Genomic DNA, 26,489 nt, shown 5'->3' with positions numbered 1-26,489 from the left:
TAATACTGATTTCCAATTTTATCATACAATCCCCATTCCTGCACCACTCGCCGTTTTGAGAAATACCTGGCTACCAGATTTTATTTGCGGGATTTACTTAAACCGCCCATTTCTGTATATATATCCCTTTGCCAACAAGGACTTGAAAATGGTCGGATGTTTCATGAACAAGTCTTCGATCAAGGCTTTAGGAAACAGCCACTGACACATAAGAAGCTACAATTTTTTTAACTTTTCCGGTTTGCCATTAACTGTCCAATCCATCACATTCTGGATGAGTTGGTGGGCTTGGATGATTGAACCCAAATATGCATATGTATGTACAAATTCTTTCTTTAAATATCTCACTTATGATATATTATGGTCAAATACATATATTGTATAACACGCACTCAATGTTTTAGGAAAATGAAAGGCGAATTTGTTCTTTTGTTTTCCTCAGAAGTACTCTTGAATTTCAGGTCAGTTTTTTCAAATGTCACCCAATTAGTAATAAATGCGCAGCGTATTCAAAAATTATATAACCATAACCGGATGCATGAACAGCAAAAAACATAACATACCAAGAAAAAGTAAGAAGAAATTTACGGATATTTAGTAGCTATTGCCATTTCAATGGTCGTCCATAATTTTGCCCTGTAGATCAATCTTAATTTGTGCCAAGTTATTGTTCGAAACTAGCTTTGAGCACTATTTGTTGTGAAAATAAAATTAAAAGGTAAACTCGAACAACAAGTCTAACAAAATGCAGAAACTATAGTTTTAGAATAGGCCGACTGGATGTTGGTATTCCCATACTAAATTATTGAAGAACTACACTAAAAGTCATGCACTAATTTTTATTTTCTACCATATGGGGGTGAAATAAAAACACAACATGATAAAAGCCTGTCAAATTGAGCATAATGTGCATCATTCTGCAAACAAGGCATTTATTAAATGTCACATAACAAAAAAAAAATTTTAATTTTTCATTCCCCATAGCTATCCCTGAAAATTTTATTTTCATTCGTTAATCAATTTTTTTTTAATGCTCAACTAGGTAGCTCAACTAGTGCATGCATTACATAGTGCAGTATAATTAGTGCTTGATAAACCTTAGTCATGGAAGCAGTACCGATTGCTGAAATCACTCACAATGGAAAATTCAAATTGAAAATTGCCAATTTGACTGCAATACTTGAAAAACTAAAATGTCAAGATTTGGCAGTTGTTTCCATGGCCGGAGCTTATAGAACAGGAAAATCATTTATGCTGAACTTTTTCATAAGGTATCTTCGTCAGAGAGGGGTAAGTTAATTCAGATTTAAATTAAATGGTTTCTATCATCAAGTCCATGCTTTCAAAAACAAATATCTAACTAATCCCATACCCGACATAAAATGGTAACCGGACGAGAGGCCTTGGTTTGCCATACGGTTAAGCCATCTTATAGGCTTTCTTCTTCCCCGAGATGAATATGTAAAACCCTATCATTAGCTCACTATTAATTTACTCATTGCCCTTAAAAACCATCCACATTTGTTGCCTGAGCAATAGTTGAACTTGATTCAAGTAGAAGCTTTAAACAAACCATTAAAAATAGGGTAATATGAATTTTTTGTAATTACACCGGGGAACAAAAGCCTATAGGACGATCTGGTTATAATCAAAAATGCTCCGACTACTATTCTACTTTGGATTTGAAAATTAATGTTTTTTTCAAGTGAGAGAAGACCGAATCAGTATTTATAGGAATCTTTTTGTCACTTCTAAAAACCCAAAATACAGATTTCAGACATTTGGTAATTTGTGATACATTCGCGATTCTAAAAGTGATGTCACAAGTATAGCAATTGCTTGTTTTTTATTAGTCCAATATTAGTTAGATTTCAGCTTGGAGAATTCAACCAAAAATCCATTGATTCAATTTATTTACGAATTGGCACAAATTTGGCATTGAAGGGCTCTTAGCTAATAATGTTTATTCTTACTTATAGTGGGAAAATAAAGACTGGTTTGGACCTGATGATATGAAAATACAAGATGCTTTTGAATGGAGTAGGGGAGCAGATCGTCATACTTTGGGAATTTTTGTTTGGCCGGAGATATTTTATGTTAAAAAAGACGGAAAACAGGTACATTGTAAATTGTAATTCGGTCTTTGTATTCACAAAACATCAAGTTCAGCCAAGTTCAGCTAGAAAATATTTGATCAATACAGACATACTCTACACCAGTGGTTTTAGAAATTGTGAAGTCCCGCGCCCTATCTCAAGAATAACTAGCTAACAATAAGCCATAAATAATAGATAGTAAGGCGAAAGTTTGTTTTATTCAAAAAACATGTTGAAAATATGAGTACACAAAAAAAAATAAATAAAAACAATGTAATAAAATAGGGCAGATAAAATTTGAAAAATATTTTTATTTTCAATTAGCTTTACGTCCCCTCAGAAAATTGTCTAGGCCACCTTGTGGGGCGCGCCCAACCGTTTGGGAACCACTTCTCTACACTGATTGTTACATGAATTTAGTAACTCAACAAAAAGACTTGTTTTTGCCAAGGTTAGGGAACCATGAACTGACTAAAAAAATATTCTATTTGAATAAACTCCAAATTTCCATGACTATGTAATATAATATTTCACCAATAATTTCATATAATAGTAGCGTTATATTATATGGTCATTTAGATGTCTAAGTACTTCTTTCCTAAAGTTCTTGTCGCTCAAAAGCTCATTTTTCACTATTACAGGTAGGCGTTTTGATAGTTGATACCCAAGGACTGTTTGACAATGGTAGCTCACCTGACACAAATGTGAACATCATGTCAATCAGCACCCTTCTATCCTCTCATCAAATTCTCAACTTTAAAAATGTTGTGTGTGGAACAGACTTGGAACATTTGCAGGTAAACCGTATATAGTATATATATTTGAATTAATAATCCCAAACTAGTCTAGGCGTTTCTGAAAAGATTTTTCCCTCGAACATCCATGCTTTCTATTTCACATTGCGGAACACCCTCAAATTAGAAGGTAAAATTGATGGGTGGTTTCCAAAAAACTTGACAATTAAAAACTTAGGCTGAGGGTTAATGATATTGAACATTTAAGGCAGGAGTTCCCAAACTTTATTGCCCGTGGGCCAAAATTAGAACGGGAAGCATGTTCGCGGGCCAGAAGAGTGTAGCGCCCGAAAATGTACGACGGTTTAGCTGGGGATCAGTGGATTCACTTTCATTTGACATTTTTTGAAACCTGTTTGTTTGACTCATGATTGCGCTTGATGTTGTATTCCTTCGGGACTGGAATAGTTCGTTGGCAAAGAATACAAATCGCTGAAATTTGTTTTGATATCTCTAAGCTTTCTTATGTGATTGATAACTAAATTACTGCCCTATGCAATCCTAATACCGGTACGTATATTTGAGATACCGGCGTAATTGAATTGTTACGATAAACACATGCTTAAACTGTGATAATGACATAACAATTGGCGGTATCTAGATCGCAAAAAGGTGGAAACAGAATCTGTTAAACACTATTTCACTTAAGCTCGGCGGCCATTTTAAATCGATACGCGGGTCAGATTTGGCCACACATACTTCTGGGGCGTACTTCTGAACTTTGAGAAGTGCATAAATATTGCAACTCCCCTTTTTCTTCAAAAATGCCACCTTCTTCATTTACTTTGTGTTTCATTTTTTCCCTGAAGGGTTTTTTTTAAGTATTCTTTTGCTAGCTTGAGGTGTATCTATAATCGGGTCAAATTGAAAACAAAAATAAAATATTTTCCAAAACTACTTTCAGTAAATTGTCGTTTTCTGTGTGAATAATCAATTTCACTTTAAAAGGTTTAAACAATGTATTACGATTATTGTTAAGCGTTCGAGGTCCGCATTGGAGGTTCTCTGGGGTCGCATGCGGCCCGCGGGCCATAAGTTTGGCATCCCTGGTCTCGACTATAGACAACATAACATGTGTTTATATTTAAAATATTGATACAATTCTTTTTCAGCTCTCCTTATGGTATGCGATGGCTGCTTCTCAAAGTTTTCCATCGAAAGGGAAGTCATTTCAGGTTTGTTTACTTTTGGTTTAATATTAATTGTGATATTCCATTTTTGCTTACAAAACCTTGTCTTGTCTGAAGATGTTTGAATATCTAATTTTCAAGGAATACAAAATCTTTTTCCACAAATAGTAGGTATATTTCTGAGCTTTCTTTAGATCATGCACTAGGCTACATTGTTGGATACACAAAATATAAAAAGATTCCGATACATATCTAGCGCCATCACCCACACACATGTCCAAAATAGGGAGTAAATGAAAAGAAAGAACCCGCAGTTCAATATGTTTCCCAGTATCTTATTTTTGTAATTATTTAGATATCACTTGTATGTTTTCAATACATAAGTGATGCTTATTCAACAGAGACTTACTATTTTGGTCCGAGATTGGTCAAATTCTCATCAACATGAGTATGGACGAGGTGGAGATGATTACATCAACAACGTTTTACAAAAAAATGTTCCAAATCAAGCAGAAAGTGTTGGAGAAGTGAAAAAATCTATACATAGTGGATTCGATCATGTAGATGGATTTTTGATGTCTCGACCAAATGAAAACGTTGATGGAGGCAAAAGTTTTAAAGATCTTCAAAATTCAGGTGGATGTTGAAACTTGGTACACCTATAAAAAGTAGTAGCTCCTCATATACATGGATACTCATGAGTGGATGCTTGTTCAGAGCCTTGTTTGGATTAACATGTGTAGCATATCAAATTTTGGCATATGTCATTTGTTTTTAGCTTAATATGAAAACTGCCTACATTCCTCTCTGTGTTAGAAGTTATCACTATATGCTTCTACTTTCCAACCTGTTGATGTTGTTTCAGACATTAACGGACCCTTTCGAGAGCATATAATCATGCTGGTTGATTCAGTCTTACAACCAAAAAATCTTGTTGTGAAGAAACTGTTTGGGCAGCCTATCTCAGCAAACGGCCTGATAAACCTCATAAGTGAATTCAGCACTTACATTCAGTCTGGAAAGCAACCTAAAATTGACACATTACTAGAGGTAGGCAAATTTAAAATATTTATGGGGAAAATTTATTTTATTTATGGCATTGATAATATTAAAGTTATGGTGAATCTGCGAGATGTGAAGTTCAAGTCATGCATTATTGCTAAGACTGTACCCAGTGGTTTTCAACTTTTTTGGTGGAGCAGAACCCCAATGCCACATTCCAGATGCCCATTCTTTGCAACAGTTTAATTGTCTTGAGCAAAAACATCTTTTGTTTTTAAAAATAAAATTAAAATACTCACATCTATATAAACCTAATATCGCCAAAATACAGTTATTTTTGAAGTTTCACAAGTATAATAAGAGTAAAATATAATAATCATGCAGTTTCTTGAATTTGAATGAAAACTTAGGAAGTCCTGGACTGTACTGGCAGAACCCTGTCATGCCACAGAACTATTGTTGAAAACCACTAGTGCTTAATTGAAGCTAAGATGTTTTTTGATGAGAAATCGGGATCACCAGAGTTAACTTTTCACTCCACATTCAACAGCTCAAGACTTTAAGTTTGAATCGCCATTCTTGTCTCTGACCTCCTGACAAAAATAGGCTCCAACTTCTTTGTCCCGGTTAACTGTTTTCAACTCTGGTTCATATCTGGTAATAAATGGAAGCAGTCCATATTTTATGTTGAAGCATTGCTGAACGCGTTTGAATTACCGGTATACTTATGTAACTATGACTTGCTCCACTGTCCAAAGTTTTTGAATCTGAAACCAAAATAGATATTCAATCCTATGAAATGGGATTGCTGAATGTGTGTCGAATGGTACTTATGTAAATCGTACCTGACATGGCCTGCCTGGTAACTGGACAAAAGGCTGTGGTCCACCATATGACTAAACGATCTCAAACCAGCTTTCCTGTTTTGGGGATGAAGACAATACCTCATTTTGTCCTTAGTATAGTTACATGGTTTATTGGTCTTATTGATTAGAATTTATTTTCATGGACCTCCAATGTTGGCCCTTTTAGTTACTAATCACAAATTGAAGCTCCCTGCTCCATTGGTTATATCAATATATCAAGGCATTTAGTGTTATTGTGTCGAAGGAGTCATGCTACAGTGATGTTCATGCTTGAAGCCATTGTTACACAAAGTTAATTGACTATGTCTTGAAATAACAAATGTTACAAATTTTATTTAGAGTGCCATAAAGGTGAACAATGCAACCGCTGTGCAGGATTCTGTGTTGAAATATAAATGCCGTTTGAAACAGGTGACGGCTTTGAAATTATGCTAAATTCGACAAAATAAACTCTGTTCCATAATTGTGAAACTCATCTTTAATCGAGTCTCTTCGATCTGAACGAATTTTTATAGGATTGAAACTGGACTCATAATGCATGCTTCATATATAAGATATATCATCTAAAAAATTCATGGTTTGTTAAAAGTAAAGTTTCAAGACTTTGAGATACTCCGATAAGATTACTTCTCTGTCTGCTATTATACAGATATAATTTAACAATAAATTTAATAATATTTTATTTTTTATGGCCTTTTCCTAATTTTTTCAACCTCTGGTAGGGATCTGTATTTGATATGTAACAGTATTCAATCTACCTTTTAAGCTTGTCGATTCTCCACTTTCTTCTGACAACCAACTTTATGATCATCATGAAATAGCACTCAAAGAAGCAAAAGATGTATTTTTTAGCATCGCAACATTAGGATCTGGAAAACAAACACAGAATGTTTGGAATCATGTGATCGAACAATGCAAAATGCTTTATAAGAATAAAGCGGAGGAAATTAGATTAAGAAAGGTAATGTCAATCCATCCTTCTACAAATATGTTGGTATTAATAGATAGTTTGCAATTTGTTTTTGTATTTTAGTAATTAGAAAAGCATGTTGGATTCTGTTCTGTGGGAGTATTTTGATACCCACATCAAAATAACACAAATTTCTTTTGAAAATGTGCAATTTTCATGCTCCAAAAGAGGATTTAGGTCAGTGGTTTTCAACCTTTTTAATGGAGCATATCCTCAATGAAACATTTCAGGCCCCAAGGAATATATGTGCAATAGCTTATTGTTCTTTTATTGTCTGAATAATATAAAGTATAAATATATATATAAAGCAAACTGGCAAAACAAAACAAACTCTAAAGTGCTGTGGGTTAAATAATATTCGAATATATTTAAACAATATAAACATAGTAATATAGCATTTCGGATTTGGATATATACTTGCAGAGCCCTAGGGTTGCATGAGGCCCCGCTCCAAAACCACTGCTCTAGATAAGCAGTCACGGATGCTTAAGAAGTTTTTGTAACAGGAATATAGCATAAACACAATTATAGCTCTTTCTGTTTCTACTTATAATTGAGCTAGAATTGGGTCAATGTGTGTTGTTGTTGAATCAAAAAATTGTTTAATTTGAACCAGGGATTCCCAAATGGTGAGGCCTGCCACATTGGGCGTAGACCATTTTTTGAGCGTTAGACTAATTTAAAATAAAAATATTAGTTAAATTTGATCTTACCCATCTTATTTTGTATATTTATCTTCCATCCACATATTTTCAACGTGTTTTTTCAATAAAGCATACTTTTGCCTTACTAACTGTTATTTGTAACTTATGGTTAGCTAGTTATTTTTGAGGTGGGATGCGTGAGTTGTTTTCTCTTTCCTGGAATATCCAAGTTCATGGATTTGAAACGATAGACTGATAGAAAATTACTATTTTGTACTGAGAGTGGAAGTAACAAGTTGCAATAATTATTACGATCAACTTCAAGATTATCTTTTCATTAATCTGAGATAAACATTTCATTCTACTTCATTATTTTCAGTCAGCAAATATTCAGGAGCTTCGCATGAAAGCGGATGAGATGGAAAAGAAGTATGTGGATAAAATGAACAGATTGGCTACGGTATGTTTTGCATTTATTGATATTGCACATTTCTTATTTGCGGTATAAATACATGGATATTACTGAGAACCTAACAAAGTTTGAACGTCACACATTTTCTCAAATGCTTAACCAAAAAAAATCATTTTTTGAATTGTCAGTCAGATTTTTTGTACAATTAAAGAATAATTCAAAGTAAATTTTTTGCAGAATATCTCGAGTGAAACACTCATGGAAAAACACATGGAATATTTCTATGGAGCGCTGGAGAAATATGAACGCAAAACTGCCAGTTTGAGAGACATTTTAGGAAAGGATGGAGATCATGTAAAAAAGCAGTTGGAAAACAGGATAGAATTTTTTTATCAACAAATGCATCAACAGCGAGAGACATTGGAAAAAAAAAACTGTATTGCAAAAGTGAGTTTTCATTTATGTCTGACACATAATAGTTGACTATTAGTTGCTTTGTTCATGTTGACTTTATATTTTTGTGGTGGAAGGGGTTTAGAGAAGGCCGGTTCTGAACTTTTTTGGGTGCTCCCGAAACATGTAAACCAAGATGTTGGACACCGGAATGTAGTATGTGTACCAGGTTAGAGTTAGGCCATAATTTAAGGTACAAATATTGCGGGAGTCACTTGGATAGTCCTCAAACTCGTAATAGAACTAAAATAAGGAAAATTGGAATTAAATTATTGCCTAACCCTAACCTGGTACACCCCATTTAAACAAAATAATTTTATTAAATGGGATTGCCCAGTAGTTCGCAACCTGTGATACACGTACCACTAGTGGTGCACAAGAGCTTCTCAAGCAGACATGACCAGCTTTAAATTATTTCGACAATCAACTTCTCAGTTGGCTAAAATATGGTGACTACACTTTTCATTTATCTTCCCTATTGGATGTATTTGCTGAATGAGTTTATAACGCAGCCAGTCCTTGTCTTTAGGGCATGTTTTGTCCGCTTTGCATGTTATGTCCACAATGCATCTGCTCTAATAAAGCGGTAGTGAAAAAGCGTCCGGTGGGCGTGTGTCTGATACCATGAAAGCGTCTTAGTACATCATATACATAGAATTATAGATGTTACTATTGATACCTGATGTATGTGATGGCTGATAAGCATAATCTTATGCTTCAGTTAATTTAGACTAGATTAGGCAGTTCATGAGTGCATTCGTTGCGCTAATTAAAGCTTTTTAGTTCTGACGGTAGATGACTGAAATTCTCTCAAGATTTGCACACAATCAATATGTTGTTACTGTATATAATTAATATGTTGAAATATCACGCAAAGGTCTAAAGTGAGTGGTACATGGCTGAAGTAAAAAACACTGAAATGGTAAACAATAAGTAAAAAGTTGAGATCCGCTGGACTTCCCTAATCTGCTTCTGATCACTCTTGCTGGGTGCATAGACATTCAGATATCCTTGTTGATCCTATGTTACAATTAGAAATCCAGAACAAGCAGAAAGATGAAATGTGATTAAGACAATATTTATTTTCAGATCCATGTTACATGTCCATAATTTTTTAAGACAAGTTTGTTTAAAGCATGGTTGCTCTCAAATCGGTCTTGTCATGCTTACAAGATTTTCGACATGCGGACATCCACAAAATAATAATCAGTGTGATTGTGGGATCCCAACACAGAGTATGATTAACTAAATGTCATGTCTGATAACATTTGTTTTTTATTCAAGGAAAAAGAACAAATAAAAATACAAAAAGTCACTCAAGATTGCTTAAAAGATTTCCAGAGAAGGATGGCATTGGTAAGGAGTATAATAAATTTAGAACACATATTTATATCAAATGGACTGCTATGCTGCTTTGCCTCTCCACTATCTAAGATGTAACAACCCAATGGCCGCCACTACTGTTTCATATGAATATGAAAATGTTCCTTCAATAATAGAATGCAATATTCAATACAAACTTATAGTTTTCCATATCAATGGACAAATGACTGTGGGATAAAAAGTTACAATAAGCTATACCTTTCTAGAAAAAAGTATAATATTTTGAGTTTATATTTACATCTGCCATCAAAAAAAATTGCTATCTGAATATACCAACTTATTATGTTTTTAGAGCTCTGATGAATTTATATCTGAGATAGAAGAAGTCTGTCAAAATGAAAAGCAAAATATTTTGCAAAGGTATGACAACAAATGTGGAAGCTTTGCTGACAAATATGAGGTATTTTGAAATTATTTGTATTTGATTGGCAACTTAGTTTTAAATTTACAGTATTTTTCTTATATTGTTATATATTTGTTAATTGTGATTTTATATCTAAATATTTTAGTAAATTTCATAAAATTTCTGTTGTACAGAATTCTCTCTTGAATTCTCTTAGTCCTTTCCTAAGTAGTATTGACTCAACTGCATTGTGCAACCCTTTTTTACTGGCATTAAAATTTCATTTCAATATAATTTTGACAACCCATTTTCTAACTGCTACCATTGCTGCACTTAAAAATGAGAGGGTTGAAATCGAACACAAATATGGTTGTAGTAAAAATTGTAATGATTACTTTCTATTTTTTCACAGGTCAAAAAAGGTCGAGACATTCTTCAAGATGAGTTAGCAGATCATTGTAAAAGAGTTGTGAAAAACAACGAACGCAACTTGGTAAACAGAACTGGGGTTACATTGGCCCCAATTACCATCATCCAATGATATGACATCCGGATCCTGAATGTCAGAAAATTTCAATTTGGGAACATAATTTTAATAAATAAACTAAATTTTGTAATACGTTTTGGGGCAAAATATGCCCTGTAGGTGATCAATATAAGAAGGCTGACTTGTGTGGTATTTAAATTTATTGTTAAAATATAAAAATTCGAAATATTTTGATTTGGGTAACATAAATGGGTATTCCTGAAGTATGTACACCAAGATGGCGAACATCGGAACGTAGTATGTGTACCAGGCTAGGGTTAGGCCATAATTTTATTCCAATTTTCCCTATTTTAGTTATATTACAAGTTCAGGGACTAGCCAAGTGACTCCCTCAGTATTTGTACCTGAAATCATGGCCTAACACTAACCTGGTACACATACTACGTTTCAGTGTCCGCCATCTTGGTTCACATACTTCGGGAGTACCCATAAATGAACATATTCAATTTGGGGTGAAATACAACCATTCTGTTGTTATTTACCACAAGTTCAAAACGACTTTTTCAATCGTTATACTGGAGAAGGATTCTGATGATACTATAGTTTTATCCCTATTTTTTGTTACGAATTTGTTTTCTGAATAGGGACCCTAGTTTTCTTATAAAATACTAAAAATTGAAAACTTTGAATTAGGAATATTTATTTATATATTGAATAAACAGAAATCCATTTGGGCAACCTCATGATATCTGGCAACAAAATTTTTTCAATGACTTATCTTCTTTTGGATTATGGTGATGGGTATTGGTGGCCGGGGTAGCAATGGTGTAATTGACATAAAATTCTTGATTGTCTTAGTTGCTTAGCTTGGAAGGAGGTCTGTGTTATAAGATTAGGCGTCAAATTAGCCAAATCTAGATTATGGCTTGTGAATCTACACCAGGGGTTCCCAAGCTTTTTCGAGACAACCCCAAAGACATCTTTCAAGTGTCCAGTGCGACCCCAGGTCAATACAAATATATATTTAATAAAACTTCAGGAGCTTCTTTCCCAGAACTTTTGAGTTTGGTAATGTCGTGGTATTAAGTAAAATGAGCTAAAACCAAACGGTGATGTCAAAATAAGCATATTTCTTTACCAAAGCATAAGGCGATGCCTATGGGCCTGTTTCACAGTAAGCCATGGTACAAATTGCTAAATTTAACATGGTTTGTCAAAGCTTAGATGTTTTGTACATCCATCCTCTACCATACCTCAGTGACCCCACATACTTATCACTCCGACCCACTTTGGGGTCGCGACCCCTGGTTTGGGGCTTAAATGATGAGCATGGAATTTGAACCTGGCTTTAAGATCCACACTCTAACTCAAGCCAATCATTCCCAGCTAAGAAAGCTTATATGCAAAAGAGACTTCCAATTTGAATATAAAGGTGGAAAAATTGTATATTTATGTGTATCTATTACTTTTTACAATAAATATCTTTACTCCGTGTTTACATAAACAGGAAATAATGAAGTCAAAATGTGCTGGAAATTCTCAAACTGCTGCACATGAATATGATAAGAAGATGGAAAACGTAAGTAGTTTATATCTGCTATTGAGTAATATGAAAATTTCATCTCTACTGAATAAGATTGGATTGTTATATGCTCTTCCACAGTCCTTTGTCTGCTACCAGTTGTTGTCTTCTTTAGGCATAGTTATCTATTATTTCGTCCAAGCGTGTGATTTAAAAACTTCACAACACTAAGTAAAATGGAGAAGCCTGTCGAATTGATGTTACCAAAGGTTAAAACATTGAATGTTCATCCCGCAAAACTCTAACATGGTTAGGTATAATGTTTCAAAGCCACATGAACAAATGGTTATCCATAACTCTGAATTGCACTGAGGCCATGTTTTGTTACTCCAACCCAAAACTTATGATAAATAATTTATTGTTCAGTTAATGGATCAAAGTCAGTTACACACGGATGAGATTTTAGACAAAAATCACGCTGAATTCAAGAAATTTGCAAAGTTCAGATTTGATGAATTGCTCCAAAGCATGTTAGTGAACTTTATAGGATTGGATTTATAAATTCACCCCAGGGAGAGGAAAGTCAATAAGACGGCTTAAACATATGGCGAACCACTGCCTCTCGTCCGGTTACCATTCTATATCGGGTATAGGATTAGTTAGTTATTTGTTTTCAGAAGACTTGACTTGATGGTGGAGGAAGTTGTAACCGACCAGTGGTTCTGGAACCACCCTATGACAGTGAGGAGTCCAGCTGTCCTTTCGCACATAACCATCCCTGCATGTGATTCGAACCTGCAAACCCACGCAGGGTAATCAGAGGTGCGGTGGAGAGCGTATTCCTATCGCTTAGCATGATGAGCCACATTGCCCGAATATCCTTTTGATTTGTTCATTGCTGTGATTCGCTTTTGTTTTGCGCTCTGGGGCTTTTGACATGGCTATATATAGACTTTGAAGACTATGAAGTTAGTAACTTATCTCCTTTCAGGAGTTCAATATTGAACCAAGTTTGAGTTGAAGTTTTGAACACTTAGGGCTTGTACTTTCACAAATTAGTCCATTAAGACTTCAAACTATGAGGGAAAAATAATCCTTTTTTGGCTTTTGTCAAAATTTTGTTATCACAGATAGGAAGATTTAGTCAAAGTCAATTCTTTCTAATTTATTTGTGAATTATAGGCCTTGTCCTATCCCAAAATCAGTTGAAGAGGAATACATCTCGAAGTTGGAGGAGGTAATAGAAAATCAATATCAAGTTTATAAAAATACAAATGACAAGGAAAGAAAGATACAAAATATGGAGAAGGTATTTGTGTAATATGAATTAAATTTTTCAGATTTTCATACTCATCCCAAGAAAATTGTATGCTGCATCCCCTTATTTAGTTACCATTCCAGGTCAGGTTTAGGTATTGAATTTAGATGGATAAGATTAGTTCCATGACAAACCACAGCTTCTTGTTTGATCTATTGTGAAACACACTTATAATAATTATTTTTGGGTCCGGGCTCATAACTATTATTTTCTAATTGGCTTTACCCTAAAATTGATTCTCAAGAATCTGATGATTCCACTGTTTTCAAGCACTACACACAACTGAATTTTTTGGCCATACAGATGTCATGAAATGGGAGAAATTTGACCTTTTTACACGAAACGATTGCATTGTAAACTCCCAATTCCAATCATAATACAGAAAGTGAACTATGGATGACTACATATTTGAGTCCATTCGCTAAATCCACTATAAAAATCATCCTCACAGGAACTGAATACATGAACCTGTGAACAAGACCAAGTTCATTCCTAAACCTTGGCAAAGAGAATTGGTGTTTGATTTTGCTTATTTTTCTTTCAGTTGGGCTGTATTCGTTAAATTTGGATATAGGGAACTTCTCATCTGAATATTTTTGCAGATTATATTTGGGAGTTAATCAGTTAAATTGTTTCCGGTTCATGAACCTAGGATAAGGGAAATTAATTTAGCACATAATTATTCCTCGAGGACCTGAACCTGCAAATTACTTGAAGGTAATTAGCAGTGCAATGGTAACCAAGTACCTAACACTTGATGCATGATGCCCTCTGACATGCAGATCAGTAAAGACAAATTGAGGTCAAAAGTTTGCCAAACATAAGTATTGTATTCACAGGATTCAAGAGAATGTGCACGTCATGCAAAGACTGCACTTGGTGTTTACACTCAACAAATGAATCAGGTAATTCAGGTTTAAAATTACTTCAAATATGTTTATATTTTCTTCGGGGTAGTGGCCTAATTATTAATTATGTCCACCTCACATACCACCTTGACATGTGTAATAAAATTGGCACTCTCGAAGTATGTGAACCAAGATGTCCAACCAACACTGGGACGTAGCATATGTACCAGGTTAGGGTTAGGCCACAAGTTTATTCCAATTTTCCGTATTTTAGTTTCTTACGAGTTTTTGTAACTGAAATTATGGCTGAACCCTAACCTGGTACAGATACTACATTCTGGTCTCCGCCATCTCGGTTCACATACTTCGGCAGTACCATAAATTTGATGAAACATAGCAGACTTACTGTATGTGCTCCTTACTATAACTGCTTTCTATAGCGCTGGAAATGTGAAAGTAAAAGATCTATTCGTTTTGAAAAAGTTCAAATTTTTGCTCAAATGTACTCAATTCTCTTATCACGTGCTGTTTGAAGGGGATTTTCTTGCAATGATAAACATATAGTTAGGTGACGGGGTTCGGGCCTTGCTTTTAACAAATTTATATAAAACATCCATGCCAACAATTGAACTATAAACTATTAATTTTGCATGGCATTTGAGAGACAATGTACCAACTTGAAATGTTATATATTCAGCTACTGGGAAATGCAAAGTATTATTCACAACTAAATCTTAAGAAGAAGCATTTGTGCTATGAAAATGAAGCTCTTGATAAGTTTGAAGATTTAACTGCAAATTTGTAAGTGCATTTTTCATTCTTACTGACACCTGACAGATTTTACTTAGTATAGCATATGCAACGGATCTTTCACCGCCTTTAAATTCTGAGCTAGTAGTCATTTTCGAATCGAATCTAGCAATGCTATCACACAATTTATTGGGCGCTCCTGAAGTATATGAGCCAAGATGGCGGACACCGGAATGTAGTGTGTGTACCAGGTAAGGGTTAGGCCATAATTTTATTTAAATTTTTTTTATTTTAGTTCTATTAGAAGTTTGGACTGGCCAAGTGACTCCAGTAGTATTTGTATTTGAAATTATGGCCTAATCCTAACCTGGTACACATACCATGTTCCTGTGGGCGCATCTTGGTTCATATACTTCAGGAGTACCATTTACTCTATAAATCATAAGTTAAGCAGCAATTATATAGCAAGCAAATTCCAAATGCTTATCATGATACACTTAATATTGTGCATGATAATAATTACTGTACATAGTAAAACTTATTGTGTGCAGTTTATTTTTTAAAACTATTCAATTATTTCTGCACAGAACTTGCTCAAAAAGCAACTTCAGAGAAAGTTTGACAGAAGAAATAAAGGAAAAGTTCTCTCAATATAGGCGAATGAATAGTAAACATCACAATAAGGAGGTAGAGAATTTTTTGTAGCTTTTCTTGAAAAACATGAAGTTAATTTTTTGACATGCATGTTTACTCACCATACATGATATCAGATTTTTCTTGAATTGACCCTCACTCAAATATATATTAACTCAAACATGTTCATAGGTCAATAGAAACAGGAATTCAACTTGTGCCCGCAATTAGCAGGATAATCTTGATATATGGCCTGAATATAATCAGTATTTTTGCTAAAATAAGTGTATTCGTGTTTTGGAACTATGTAAATCAGCTAGCTCTTCTAATTAAGTGATATTTCCTGAATTTTTGAAGAAAAAACAGTTTTATTTTTCAACTCTCAGTACTGCCTAAATCATGTACACAACGAAATAAACAATTTTCACAATGCAAAATTCTATTTATTTAACATTTTAGCGGGACACTTGAAATTTTGAGTTCTTGCATAATTTTTTAATATCAGCCTTGACAGAAATTAAAAGAGGGTTTAGTCGAGTTGGCTGGAAGGGCAAAAGAAGAGAATTGCTCAGCATTTTAGTAATGAATGCACCAGGCAAAATGGCCAAAAAAAATATGATTTCTTACTCAAGTTATTACCCTTGCTATTTTAATCTGCCAGATTAAAATTTTATGCTCGATGGGGAAAGAAAGTAATGACAAAGGCAACACGCACTAAATGATTTGACGGGCCGAGTTGTGGCCCGTGGTTGCCCGTTGCCGAATCCTAGTCTAGACTGGTGGTATCCAACATATTTTCAAGCAACCAAAATTAATTTTTTTAAAATCTAGCGACCCAAGGATATGCTCAAATACTACAAAAGCATGTAATTTTTTTATGGCCGAAAATTTTTTACTTTTACGTTACATTCATGTCTCAAGGAAATGCCTTCAAATTGAGAAGCTTGTTTGCCATCTGAAAGATTTTAGAATTGTGACGTGGCTTCACTTGAGCAAATGAGATTCTGCCAAGTTTTCCTGCTATACAATTAATTTTAAGCAGCACATCAATGCCACCTATAAAATAAGCAATAAAATTAAGGAAAAAATAAAATCACTAACTTTAGAGTTTTAGTTTAAAAAACATGCGATCTGAGAAAATTTTCATGCGATCGAATGATGGGAAATCCATGTTGGGAAACATTGCCTAAAAATGCTCTATTGTCACAGCTATTTATAACAATCTATGCAAATACACATGCATTTTGAATAAATAAGTATTTTCATGAAAAATCGGATACCAGATTAGAAGGCTATGATTATCAAAGTTCTTAGCATAAAGTTCAAATTCAGCTTTAGCTCCAACTCCTAACTTGGCACATTGTGATATCACATGGTGATTTTGAAAGCTTTTTGTGTTCAAGACTTATATAGAAGAATAAAATTGATAATTTTTATTTGAAAGGTTTGACTTATTATATAATCATTGAAAGTCCGACTTAACTCTCGGAACTCAGAATTTCAATTTTAACTTCTGACTCTGAGGTGTTTGTGAAAATTTATCAGTAAAAACCTGCTGAAATTTGGCTTCAAAGCCCTGATTGGGTATTAATATTGTTTTGAAGATGAAGGTATATGCTTGTTTAATTGAAATGATTTACACTTTACAGAAACAAAGGCTCATCAAGTCTGTGACAGATGAATATGAAACATCCATGAAGGACGTAAGTGGGACTTAAGAGCTTGGTAAATGCAAGCAAAATTCCAATATCAAAAAAACAACAATCAAATAATTTGAATACAAGCCCAAACATTCATGACATCAATATCTTCTTGCTGATCTGCATGAGTTTGCAGGTTTGAATCCCATGCAGGCTTGGTTATATGCAAGAGGATTGCTGGACTCCTCACCGTTGTTGGGTGGTTCACGTAACGGGTGGTCGGTTACGGCTTCCTCCACCATCACGTCTATGCTTCTGAAAACAAGCAACTTACTAATCCAATACCCGATATGGAATGTTAACAGGAGGTGAGGCCTTGGTTCGCCATATGGGTAAGTCGTGTTATCGGCTTTTCTCTACCCTAGGATAAATATGTAAATCTTATCCTAGTAAGTAGATGTTAAAAGTTTCTAGTATTTTGATAAGGTATTGCTCAGAATTATATTATAATATTCTGTGAGCACTGATTGTACTTCGTTTTATATTTTGAAAAAATTCCATCCAACAACACGCTACAACAAGTTGGTCCTATATCTATATGAACACATTTATTTATTGCTGACATATCGTATTACTTTCTTTGTTGTCTATAGTGGGCTGAGAGCTCCTGTCCTGAGGATAATGAGATGAAAAAGAAACATAACGTGATGTTAACAGATGCTGTGGAAAATTTCTCCAAATTGATGAACTCAAAGTATGTTATATGTGTGGATAGTACATGCAATGGACTAAGAGTTAGCATCAGTGAAATCTTTGTAATATACCGTAATAGCAGATTTGTTGGCGCTTCTGAAGTATGTGAACCAAGATGGCGGACACCGGAATGTCGCATGTGTACCAGGTTAGGTCATAATTACAGGTGCAAATACTACGGGAGTAACTTGGCTAGTCCCCGAACTTGTAATAGAACTAAAGTAAGGAAAATTGGAATAAAATTATTGTCCAATCCTCACTGGTACTCATACCATGTTCCGGTGTACGTCATCCTGGTTCACATACTTAGGGACTACCTATTTGTTTAAAGAACAATACAATTATAGAAGAAATTACTGATATTTTTATTATCTACTGATTATTGAAGTCTTTTGAAATAAAGGCGACTCATGACTACAAATTTTCCAGTCAGAATCCGACACATTTGATATTCTTTATATTGTCCATCTGTACTTATTTTTGTATACGGTGTGCATACAAACATATTTATATAGTCAAAATAAAGATTCAAATTGGGAAAAACATATGCACTGCTATTTTTTTAGAGAAACTGCAGAAGATATGGAAAAATTGGAGGAAGAAATTAATGAGGTTTATCGGAAAATTGAAGCAGAGAATAAAAAGGCCAGAGATGAAAAAGAGATCTTGAAAAAACAAAAGGTTTTCTTAAGTATTAGATAGATAGTTTAGATAGTTTATTTTGAAAACTCCATGACAAACATAAATTAAAAATGGAGAATTCTGGAGAGCAAGCAAAACTTATAAAAAAGTTTAAAAAATGAGAAGTATCTCATGTGCCTGCCCACCAGCACGCACACAAAAACACAAGCCCAATTAAATGAGGCTTGGGCCAAACTTCACAAACAAAATACACGATAGTATTAAACTTCGTTATGGGCTACTTTGTATAGTTACTCTACAGGTAATCAGTTGGGGGTGTTGATCAAGATGACTTGAAATTTTTTCTCTTTGGCATAGTCTACCCGATCTCTGCTATTACTGCATTTCTCTAAAAATAAGACTGGGTCATATTTTAATTTTTTCTCTTTGGCATAGTCTCCCCGATCTGCTATTACTGCATTTCTCTAAAAATATGACTGGGTCATATTTTAATTTTCTCCCCAAAAATAACACTAGGGTTTATTTTTGGGGGATGTCTTATATTTTCATTTATCAAAAACAAAATTACAAATTGGAAGTTTGGACAGATTGACTACTGATATCCTATATCCTTGTCAACACCCCGGTTAGTAAAGCCTGACAATTTGCATGTCAACATAGTTTGTCCGGCTGACTTTTTAATAAATAACTTCTAGGGCTGCGAAGACAGATTTTAGCATATTCCGTGCATTTTAGTTGAAGCAATATAAAGTCATATTTTTCAACTTCTTAAAGATAAACTGGGTAATTAGAATTAAGAAGTCGAACCTCGACTTTCAATTCTCAGAAAAATTGAATTTGAAACAAGGCTTCAGAATTTGCTCTCACTTCCTGATCTTGAATGGTGATGAAAGCTATGGCTGGTGTCTCAAAAGTAAGTATACACTTTTAATTTTTATTTACTTTCTAGGTACTCAGCATAGAGCATTCATTTTTTTCAGGAAACAGAGTATGTATAACTAGTAAAATTTAGGTAGTGTTTGCATTTTTCAACAACCCACAGAATGACAAGAAGATTAACCCAAAAATTAGGTGAAAAATTGCTGATTGGCAAGAAGCATAAAAATCAGTAAGGCAAACTTAGAGCTAGAACAAAGTATTTAAAACCAATTCAGGATCCTCAGAGCGTCCGCCCCTTGGTCTTCCTGATCTTTGTGCATCAATTACAGATCCAGTTGCCATGAATTTTTGATGAATTTCGTAATTTTTCGTCGTTAAGTGCTGACTTCCTCACTGCTTTATATGCTTCTTGCAAAACAGCAATTTTCACCCCATTTTTTGGGTTAATCTTCTTGTCATTCTGTGGGTTGTTGAAAAATGCAAACAATACCTAAATTTAACTACTTATCCATACTACGTTTTCTGAAGAAATGAACGCGCCATGATGAGCACCTGAAAGGCAAATTAAAATTAAAAGTGTATACTTACTTTTGAGACACCCTGTATGTTCCACCCCTGACACAACCGTTTTGTGTGCCCTGTATTGTTATAAATGCATATAATAATCAAGCCTTAAGATATTAAAAATTTACGGCCCAAGCTAATGTAGCTAGTTAAGAATTTTTTGAACGAAATAATTGTTATGCAATGATTTTTGATATGCTTGATTTTTGTCTATAGGAGTTGAAGATAAAATGTCTAGGCGTCATAAAAGAAGATCGAAGAAATGAATTCACTAAAAAGTTAAAAGAGGTATGATTTGCTCTAATGGAATACATCAGCGATTTCCCTACCCCCCCCCCCCCCCCCTTTCCCTAAAATTTCAATCCCCTCCCCCTGATGTTCAGGTGTGATACCATACTTTAATTCTTAAAGTAAATAAAAATGTTCTGAATATTCTGAAAGTGGCTCTTATGCCAGTGAAGATGATCAGTTAAATACATAACAAAATTTTATAAGTTACAAATAGTTTTATTACTGGTAACATAATAATATCATCCAAATTTAGAAACACCTCCGCCCCCCACTCTTAAAATAAAAAGCTGGGGAACAAACTGGTGTACATACATACAGTTTGTCAATCTTTCAAATAAGGCCACGTAGGAAAGAATTTTAAAATTATTTTACTAATTATTCTATGTAAAATTATTATTTGCCATGTACATACATTTGACATACATTTTGTCAATCTTTCAAATAAGGCCATATATGAAAGCATTTTATTATTATTTTTATTTATTTTTTTCCCCCATTTAAACATCTCTCGAGTCCATTCATAGTTTTAAAATTTGAACATTTCTCTTTTGACTTTCTCTCTCGAATCGAATCACATTTCCAAATTTTCCTCTGTACATATTTAATTCTAGTTAAATGATTTGACGTCATCTGCTGCTGAACTCAGCATTTATGGTGTCGCTGACACGTTGGCTTGCTAGTCTCTCGCGACTCCTCGTTAATTGCAGTAGAAACATTGTGTGTCTCTTTTTTTCTTTGGCTTGATTTAGTATTTTGTTTGTGTTTCATGCACTAATTATTCTATGTAAAATTATTATTTGCCAAATAAAATGTAATTAGAAGCATTGGGTAACAGTGCCTTGTTCAGATCAGGTATGGCAATAGCGTATTCAATTTGTTTTATGAGTTCGAAGATGAGTGTTGAAGGGTCGTCAATAGTGCTTAATACAATCTTTTTATTCCATTATGAGTTTTTACTTTCTGTTTTCGATATTTTTTAAACTTTAGTATGAAAATGAGTATGAGGAAAACTTCCAAGATGTCTTCGGCAGCATCATGCGGCAACTTATGCAAAAATTCGACAAAGAAACGCAAGATTTACGGGATGATTTAGATAAAGAATTACTGGAGGCAAGAATTGGTTTGGAGAAAACAATGAAAGAAATACTTAAACATGGTATTCAAAGAAACGAAGAGAACAAGGTATCAATTTTATACAGGGGAGAGGAAATTCGATGAGACGACTTAATCATATGGCATGCCACGGTCTTCTGTTCACTTACCAGTACATGTTGTGTATTGGATTAGTTTGCCAGTCATATTTTTTCAAATTCATGAACTTGATGGGGGAGAAAGTTATATATGATCAGCAGTTACATACACTACCTACCCTATGAGGGTGAGAAGTCCAACAATCCTCTTGCGCGTTATTTTCCACTCCAGAAAAATAGAAGTTCGCTTTAAAATACCTTGAAATGCCGTTTTATTGAACCTAGATTTTTATGTTTTAGAAAATAAGTTAAACTTTTTAAGAAACCTTCGAAACAAAATAGCGATCAAATTAATTTAAAAATGCTGATTCTTTTTAGCAACGATTAAGCAGAGTGGATGATGCAGTTAAAGAGTATGCCTTAAAGTATGGGGATGCTTTAAACGAGGTAAGCACCATTTTTATGAATTGTCATTGAATTAGTGCTCTAAACAAGCTACTCTATGTCTACTTTTATTACATCTTGAGTGAGGCGATGACTTGGGTTTTGAACTCTAGTGCGGTCAAAACATTGCTGATATATTAAATGTATTTTTAAGCTGATGCTGAAAGCTTATGTGGAAAAAGGGGGGTTTGAAGTGATTGAAAAACGCTACATTGAAGAAGTTGACGCCCTACAAGAAAATAAGGCAATTAAAGAATTAATCAAGGAAGAAATAAGAAAGAAAACCGAACAGGCCAAAATAGATAATGAGCCGCATAAACCTTTCAGGCCTGTCATAGCAAATGAAGATACAGTTGGAAATTATTTAGCGATAGGAGCAATCGTTCTTACTTTTCCAGTATGGGTTCCACTGAGTTTGATTGGATTAGTGGTGGCTGGAGTTGTAGCTGGGGTAGTCAAGCTTAAAGATTTCATCAAGAAAAATTTAACCTCAAAAAAGAAGTAGCTCGACTGTATTATACTTGCAATCCAGCATTGATTTTTTGTTAGTGTGCCTCTTAGCTGTTGTTTTTCAATTGTTGCATCAAATCGTGATGATTTATCACAAGAATACAAAAACATGAATGATTATTATACTGTATTTAATCAAAATAAAAAATTGTGTGCTCCACTCAGGCGCTCCCGAAGTATTTGAACCAACTCCGGAACTTAGTATGTGTACCAGTTTATGGTTAGGCGTTAATTTCTTCCAACCTATTTTAGTTCTATTATGAGTTCGGGTCTAGCCAAGTGGCACGTGTATGTATTAAATCTGCAAATTACTCCTGATGTTTATGTGGTTTCTAGTTAGAATGAGACTGTGTTTAAAAAGCAAAGTTAGTTGCACTCTATCAGAATGTATTTGCATAATTCAAAATAGCTTACACACTCCCATCATAAATTTGTATTGTCTCTATGAATTGGACAAATGTGACTACATATGTGTATATTATTTATGAAATCGATTCTCAAATATATCATAACATGTGATAGAGATATCATAAAAACCCAATGAACAAATCTGTTGCGACATATAAGATTATTCATGAACTTATAGTAAAAAGATGTCACTGAATACTAATCCCAGTTGAAATCATTCATTTTAAGTCACATAAAAGTTTTGAATTGATGCCGTCTTTTTTTTTTCGCCGAAGGTTTTGGTGAATGCCTCATATTTTTTTTATTGGAGCGATATTTTATTACTGCGGTTCTGGCATTTGACTCTTTTCTCACTAACGAGTTATCGATGAAACAGATTTGTGTTTAAACTCTCCTGAACCTAACTGAAATTTTTACGATCACAATGTCGCACAAGACGATTAGGGTCATAAATGTGAGTTTCAGTGGCTCTGTGTGTTGTTTGAGGATGATAATATGGGATATTTGGACATCTTCACGATATTAAGATTTGGATTTTACATATTTATCCAGGGGGAGAGGAAAGCCAATAATACGGTTTATACATATGGCGAACCACGGCCTCTCGTCCGGTTACCATTCCATGTCGGGTATGGGATTAGTTAGTTATTTGTTTTTTGCAAGCATGGACATGATGGTGGAGGAACCGTAACCGACCAGCGGTTACCTGAACCATCTTACGGCGGCGAGGAGTCCAGCAATCCTCTCGCACATAAACATTACTGCGTGGCATTCGAACCTGCGAACTCACGCAGAGTAATAAGAGGTGCGGTGGCGAGCGTATTCATAACGCTTAGTACGATGAGCCACACCGCGGCGCCAATTAGGCAAGTTGGGTATACAAACTTTTCCTGGCCACTAGATAGCATAGGACGGTTGCGTAGTTTGAGTTAGGTGTGCGTGCTGTGCAGTACAGACTTCGGTCCACGGACGTTTTGCACATCAGAATTTTTCTGACCGCAAGGTGACATAGGGTGGTTGTGTAGTTTTAGTTAGCATTTCGTTTCACAGCCGCCTTCTAAATTGTTTAATATTACATGTGGATTTTTAGGACATTTGGGTATTTTCAAGACACCGGTGCCGCAGGTTACGGGTACCGGGTGCACACTCTCTCAAACTAGTATTATGACGTCACGTTTCTATCCCCATGACGACTTAATATAGCTTCGATTTTTTTAAATTGTTTTAAAATTCAGGCTGTTACCAAATGTAGAACGTACGAATCTTGCCTAGAACTACATTTATATATGTATTTTTCAGGGGGAAAAACAATAAGTGGTCATAACAATATTTTTTTCTAGAAATTTAATATGACGTCAAAACGAAGTTTTTAAATGTTGAAGAATGACATCATAATATACATGACGTCAAAAATTTTCAATATTTCTTAATGCTCGTCGGACGAAATTCTGCGTACGCAGAAGTATATATATATATATTGTCGAAGTTCTCCAAGTCGCAATAGGCGTCATTGACAATTACCAATAAACACATTTTTTTTCTTGAGAAACGTGCAACATTGCGGCCTGGTTTCGTGTTTACAGTATTTGAACACGTAAACGCTCAAAAAGAATCTGTTAGGAGACATCGAAATAAAATCCGCAAACATTTATTTTGTAGCAAAGTATAAAATGACAAAAATGCGCACAGAGGAATAGCAAAATAAGACCCCAGAAATATTTAAGTTGATCTTACTTGGGGTTGCGGCCCACACTTTGGTATTGTATTAAGTTAGCTTTTTATTGGACACGTAGTGGACATAACGATCGTTTCAATATTATGTTGTTGTTGTTGTTGTTCTTTGACACGTTTTTAAAAAGTCGCTTTTCTCTTCGAATACTGGACCAATTGCTTTGAAATTTTCAGTGGTTAAAGATTATTTTTTTTGCTAGAAGGCTATTACTTTTATTTATTTCAAAAGTTTGCGTGAATTCTATGAAATTTGATATTTCGTCTAAAACTTTGCTGTATTATTTTTTATCCATGGGAACACGGATTTTAGTCAGTGTCATGACTGGCTGTACGTTTTGATTCTGCAAAATTCTTGCTACTGGAAATTCAGAACTTTTTTGAGGGTACCGGTAGCGTCAAAGGTACCGGTAAGGACTGTTTCGCTCTGGTCTAACGTGTCCATATATTTGTGCGTAGCTCTCTTGTTTCTGTAATTCTTTTTATTCTATTTTTTTTTTCATTTCAAAGACTTCGCACAACCTAATATTCCGAGGTAAAGTCATCTATTAGTTTTCCAAGTTTGATTAGAGCCATTTCGTTCAAACGGCTCGCAAAGCGATGCAATTTCTAATTTTAGAAACATTTGAACATGTTCCTCATTTTTTCGGCGTCTACGGTTACGCCTTCAAGATTGTTTTTTGCACTTGGTCATTCACTCGGGCATTTACAGTTGCGTGACTTACTCTTTATATATTATTGCAGATAAACCGAGGACCAGAAGCGTAGATTTTCGTAGAAACAAAGTAGAAAAACGTTACTAAAACGCTCTTAGTAAAATTCTATTTAACAAGAGAGCTACGCCCAAATAGATAAACACGTAGCGCCACCAAGTGGCAATAATTTTGTTGACGTCAAAGCGTAAAAAAAAAGTGATGATAGTAATATTTATCTTCAAACACAGAAAATTTCAAAGCAATTGGTCCAGTATTCGAAGAGAAAAGCGATTTCTTCAAAACGTGTTGACGAAGACAAATAACAACAATAACAACAAAATTTTGAAACGATCGTTATGTCCACTACGTGTCCAATAAGCAGCAAGGACATTGCTCTCCGAATCTTAAAATTAGCTTGTGTTAAGTCTTAAAGTCTTAAGTCTTTAAACTTTTAAAAAAAAGAATAATATTTAAATTTAGTCTACTTTGGTTCGTGGTAGTTTACCTGAAAAGCCATTTTGATGTTATATCGATAAATATTTTGTGAGAAAAATTATTTCCACCCATAGCTTTCTGGTACTCACGAAGTATGTGAACCAGAATGGCTGACACCGGAACGTAGTATGTGTAACAGGTTGAGAATAGGCTATAATTTCAGGTACAAATACCACGTGAGTAACTTCGCTAGTACCAATTGGAATAGTATTATGGTCTAACCTTAACCTGGTACACATACTACGTTCCGATGTCCGCCATCTTGGTTCGCATACTAAAGGCGTACCGACTTCTTATTTTCTTGTTTATGTGTGTTGGTGAGCATTGAATGAAACAGTATGTGTGAAATAAGAAGGTCGACAGTTTCTGAGATCATGTTTATAATATTTTGTTACAGCCATGTTGTCAGTGGAACTTATAAAAAACTTGAAGTTCCTCATTCTCAAACGATATGACGTCATTGGGTTGTTATTTGGCCTTCACGGGTATTTGGTTCGCATTTTTTCTCTTGAACATTTGTTGTTTTGTCTATGCATTAGTCGCGTAGCTAACCGCTGGAGTTTTTTGTTGTAAAATAATTTGAGCAGCCTGAAAAACAA

General features: G+C 34.6%; 1 protein-coding gene across 1 annotated transcript; it reads left to right on the top strand.

The window, feature by feature from the left end:
* The first annotated feature begins 1,023 nt into the window (after nt 1–1,023).
* Nucleotides 1,024–22,875, top strand: LOC144427343 (uncharacterized). Its single transcript, XM_078116422.1, has 26 exons — nt 1,024–1,290; nt 1,980–2,117; nt 2,738–2,893; nt 4,003–4,065; nt 4,422–4,656; nt 4,886–5,070; nt 6,228–6,299; nt 6,655–6,849; nt 7,882–7,962; nt 8,152–8,361; nt 9,652–9,723; nt 10,043–10,150; nt 10,506–10,586; nt 12,088–12,159; nt 12,529–12,632; nt 13,285–13,411; nt 14,260–14,325; nt 14,966–15,069; nt 15,606–15,705; nt 17,301–17,354; nt 17,945–18,045; nt 18,611–18,725; nt 20,346–20,417; nt 21,408–21,602; nt 21,989–22,057; nt 22,209–22,875. The coding sequence occupies exons 1-26, from the start codon at nt 1,105–1,107 to the stop codon at nt 22,557–22,559; spliced, it is 3,312 nt and encodes a 1,103-aa protein (XP_077972548.1). The 5' UTR covers nt 1,024–1,104; the 3' UTR covers nt 22,560–22,875.
* The last annotated feature ends 3,614 nt before the right edge of the window (nt 22,876–26,489 follow it).

Source organism: Styela clava, chromosome 1 (assembly GCF_964204865.1).
Source record: "Styela clava chromosome 1, kaStyClav1.hap1.2, whole genome shotgun sequence".
Classification (NCBI taxonomy): domain Eukaryota; kingdom Metazoa; phylum Chordata; class Ascidiacea; order Stolidobranchia; family Styelidae; genus Styela; species Styela clava.
Note: the sequence above shows the minus strand (reverse complement) of the source record. Positions and strands in the feature narration are given on the sequence as shown.

Excerpts from the sequence above, each read along its gene's own strand:
- LOC144427343 (XM_078116422.1), top strand. The coding sequence starts at position 1,105 with ATGGAAGCAGTACCGATTGCTGAAATCACTCACAATGGAAAATTCAAA. Across the intron at positions 10,587-12,087 it reads AAAACAACGAACGCAACTTG|GAAATAATGAAGTCAAAATG; the intron begins GTAAACAGAACT and ends TTACATAAACAG. Across the intron at positions 18,046-18,610 it reads TCCAAATTGATGAACTCAAA|AGAAACTGCAGAAGATATGG; the intron begins GTATGTTATATG and ends CTATTTTTTTAG.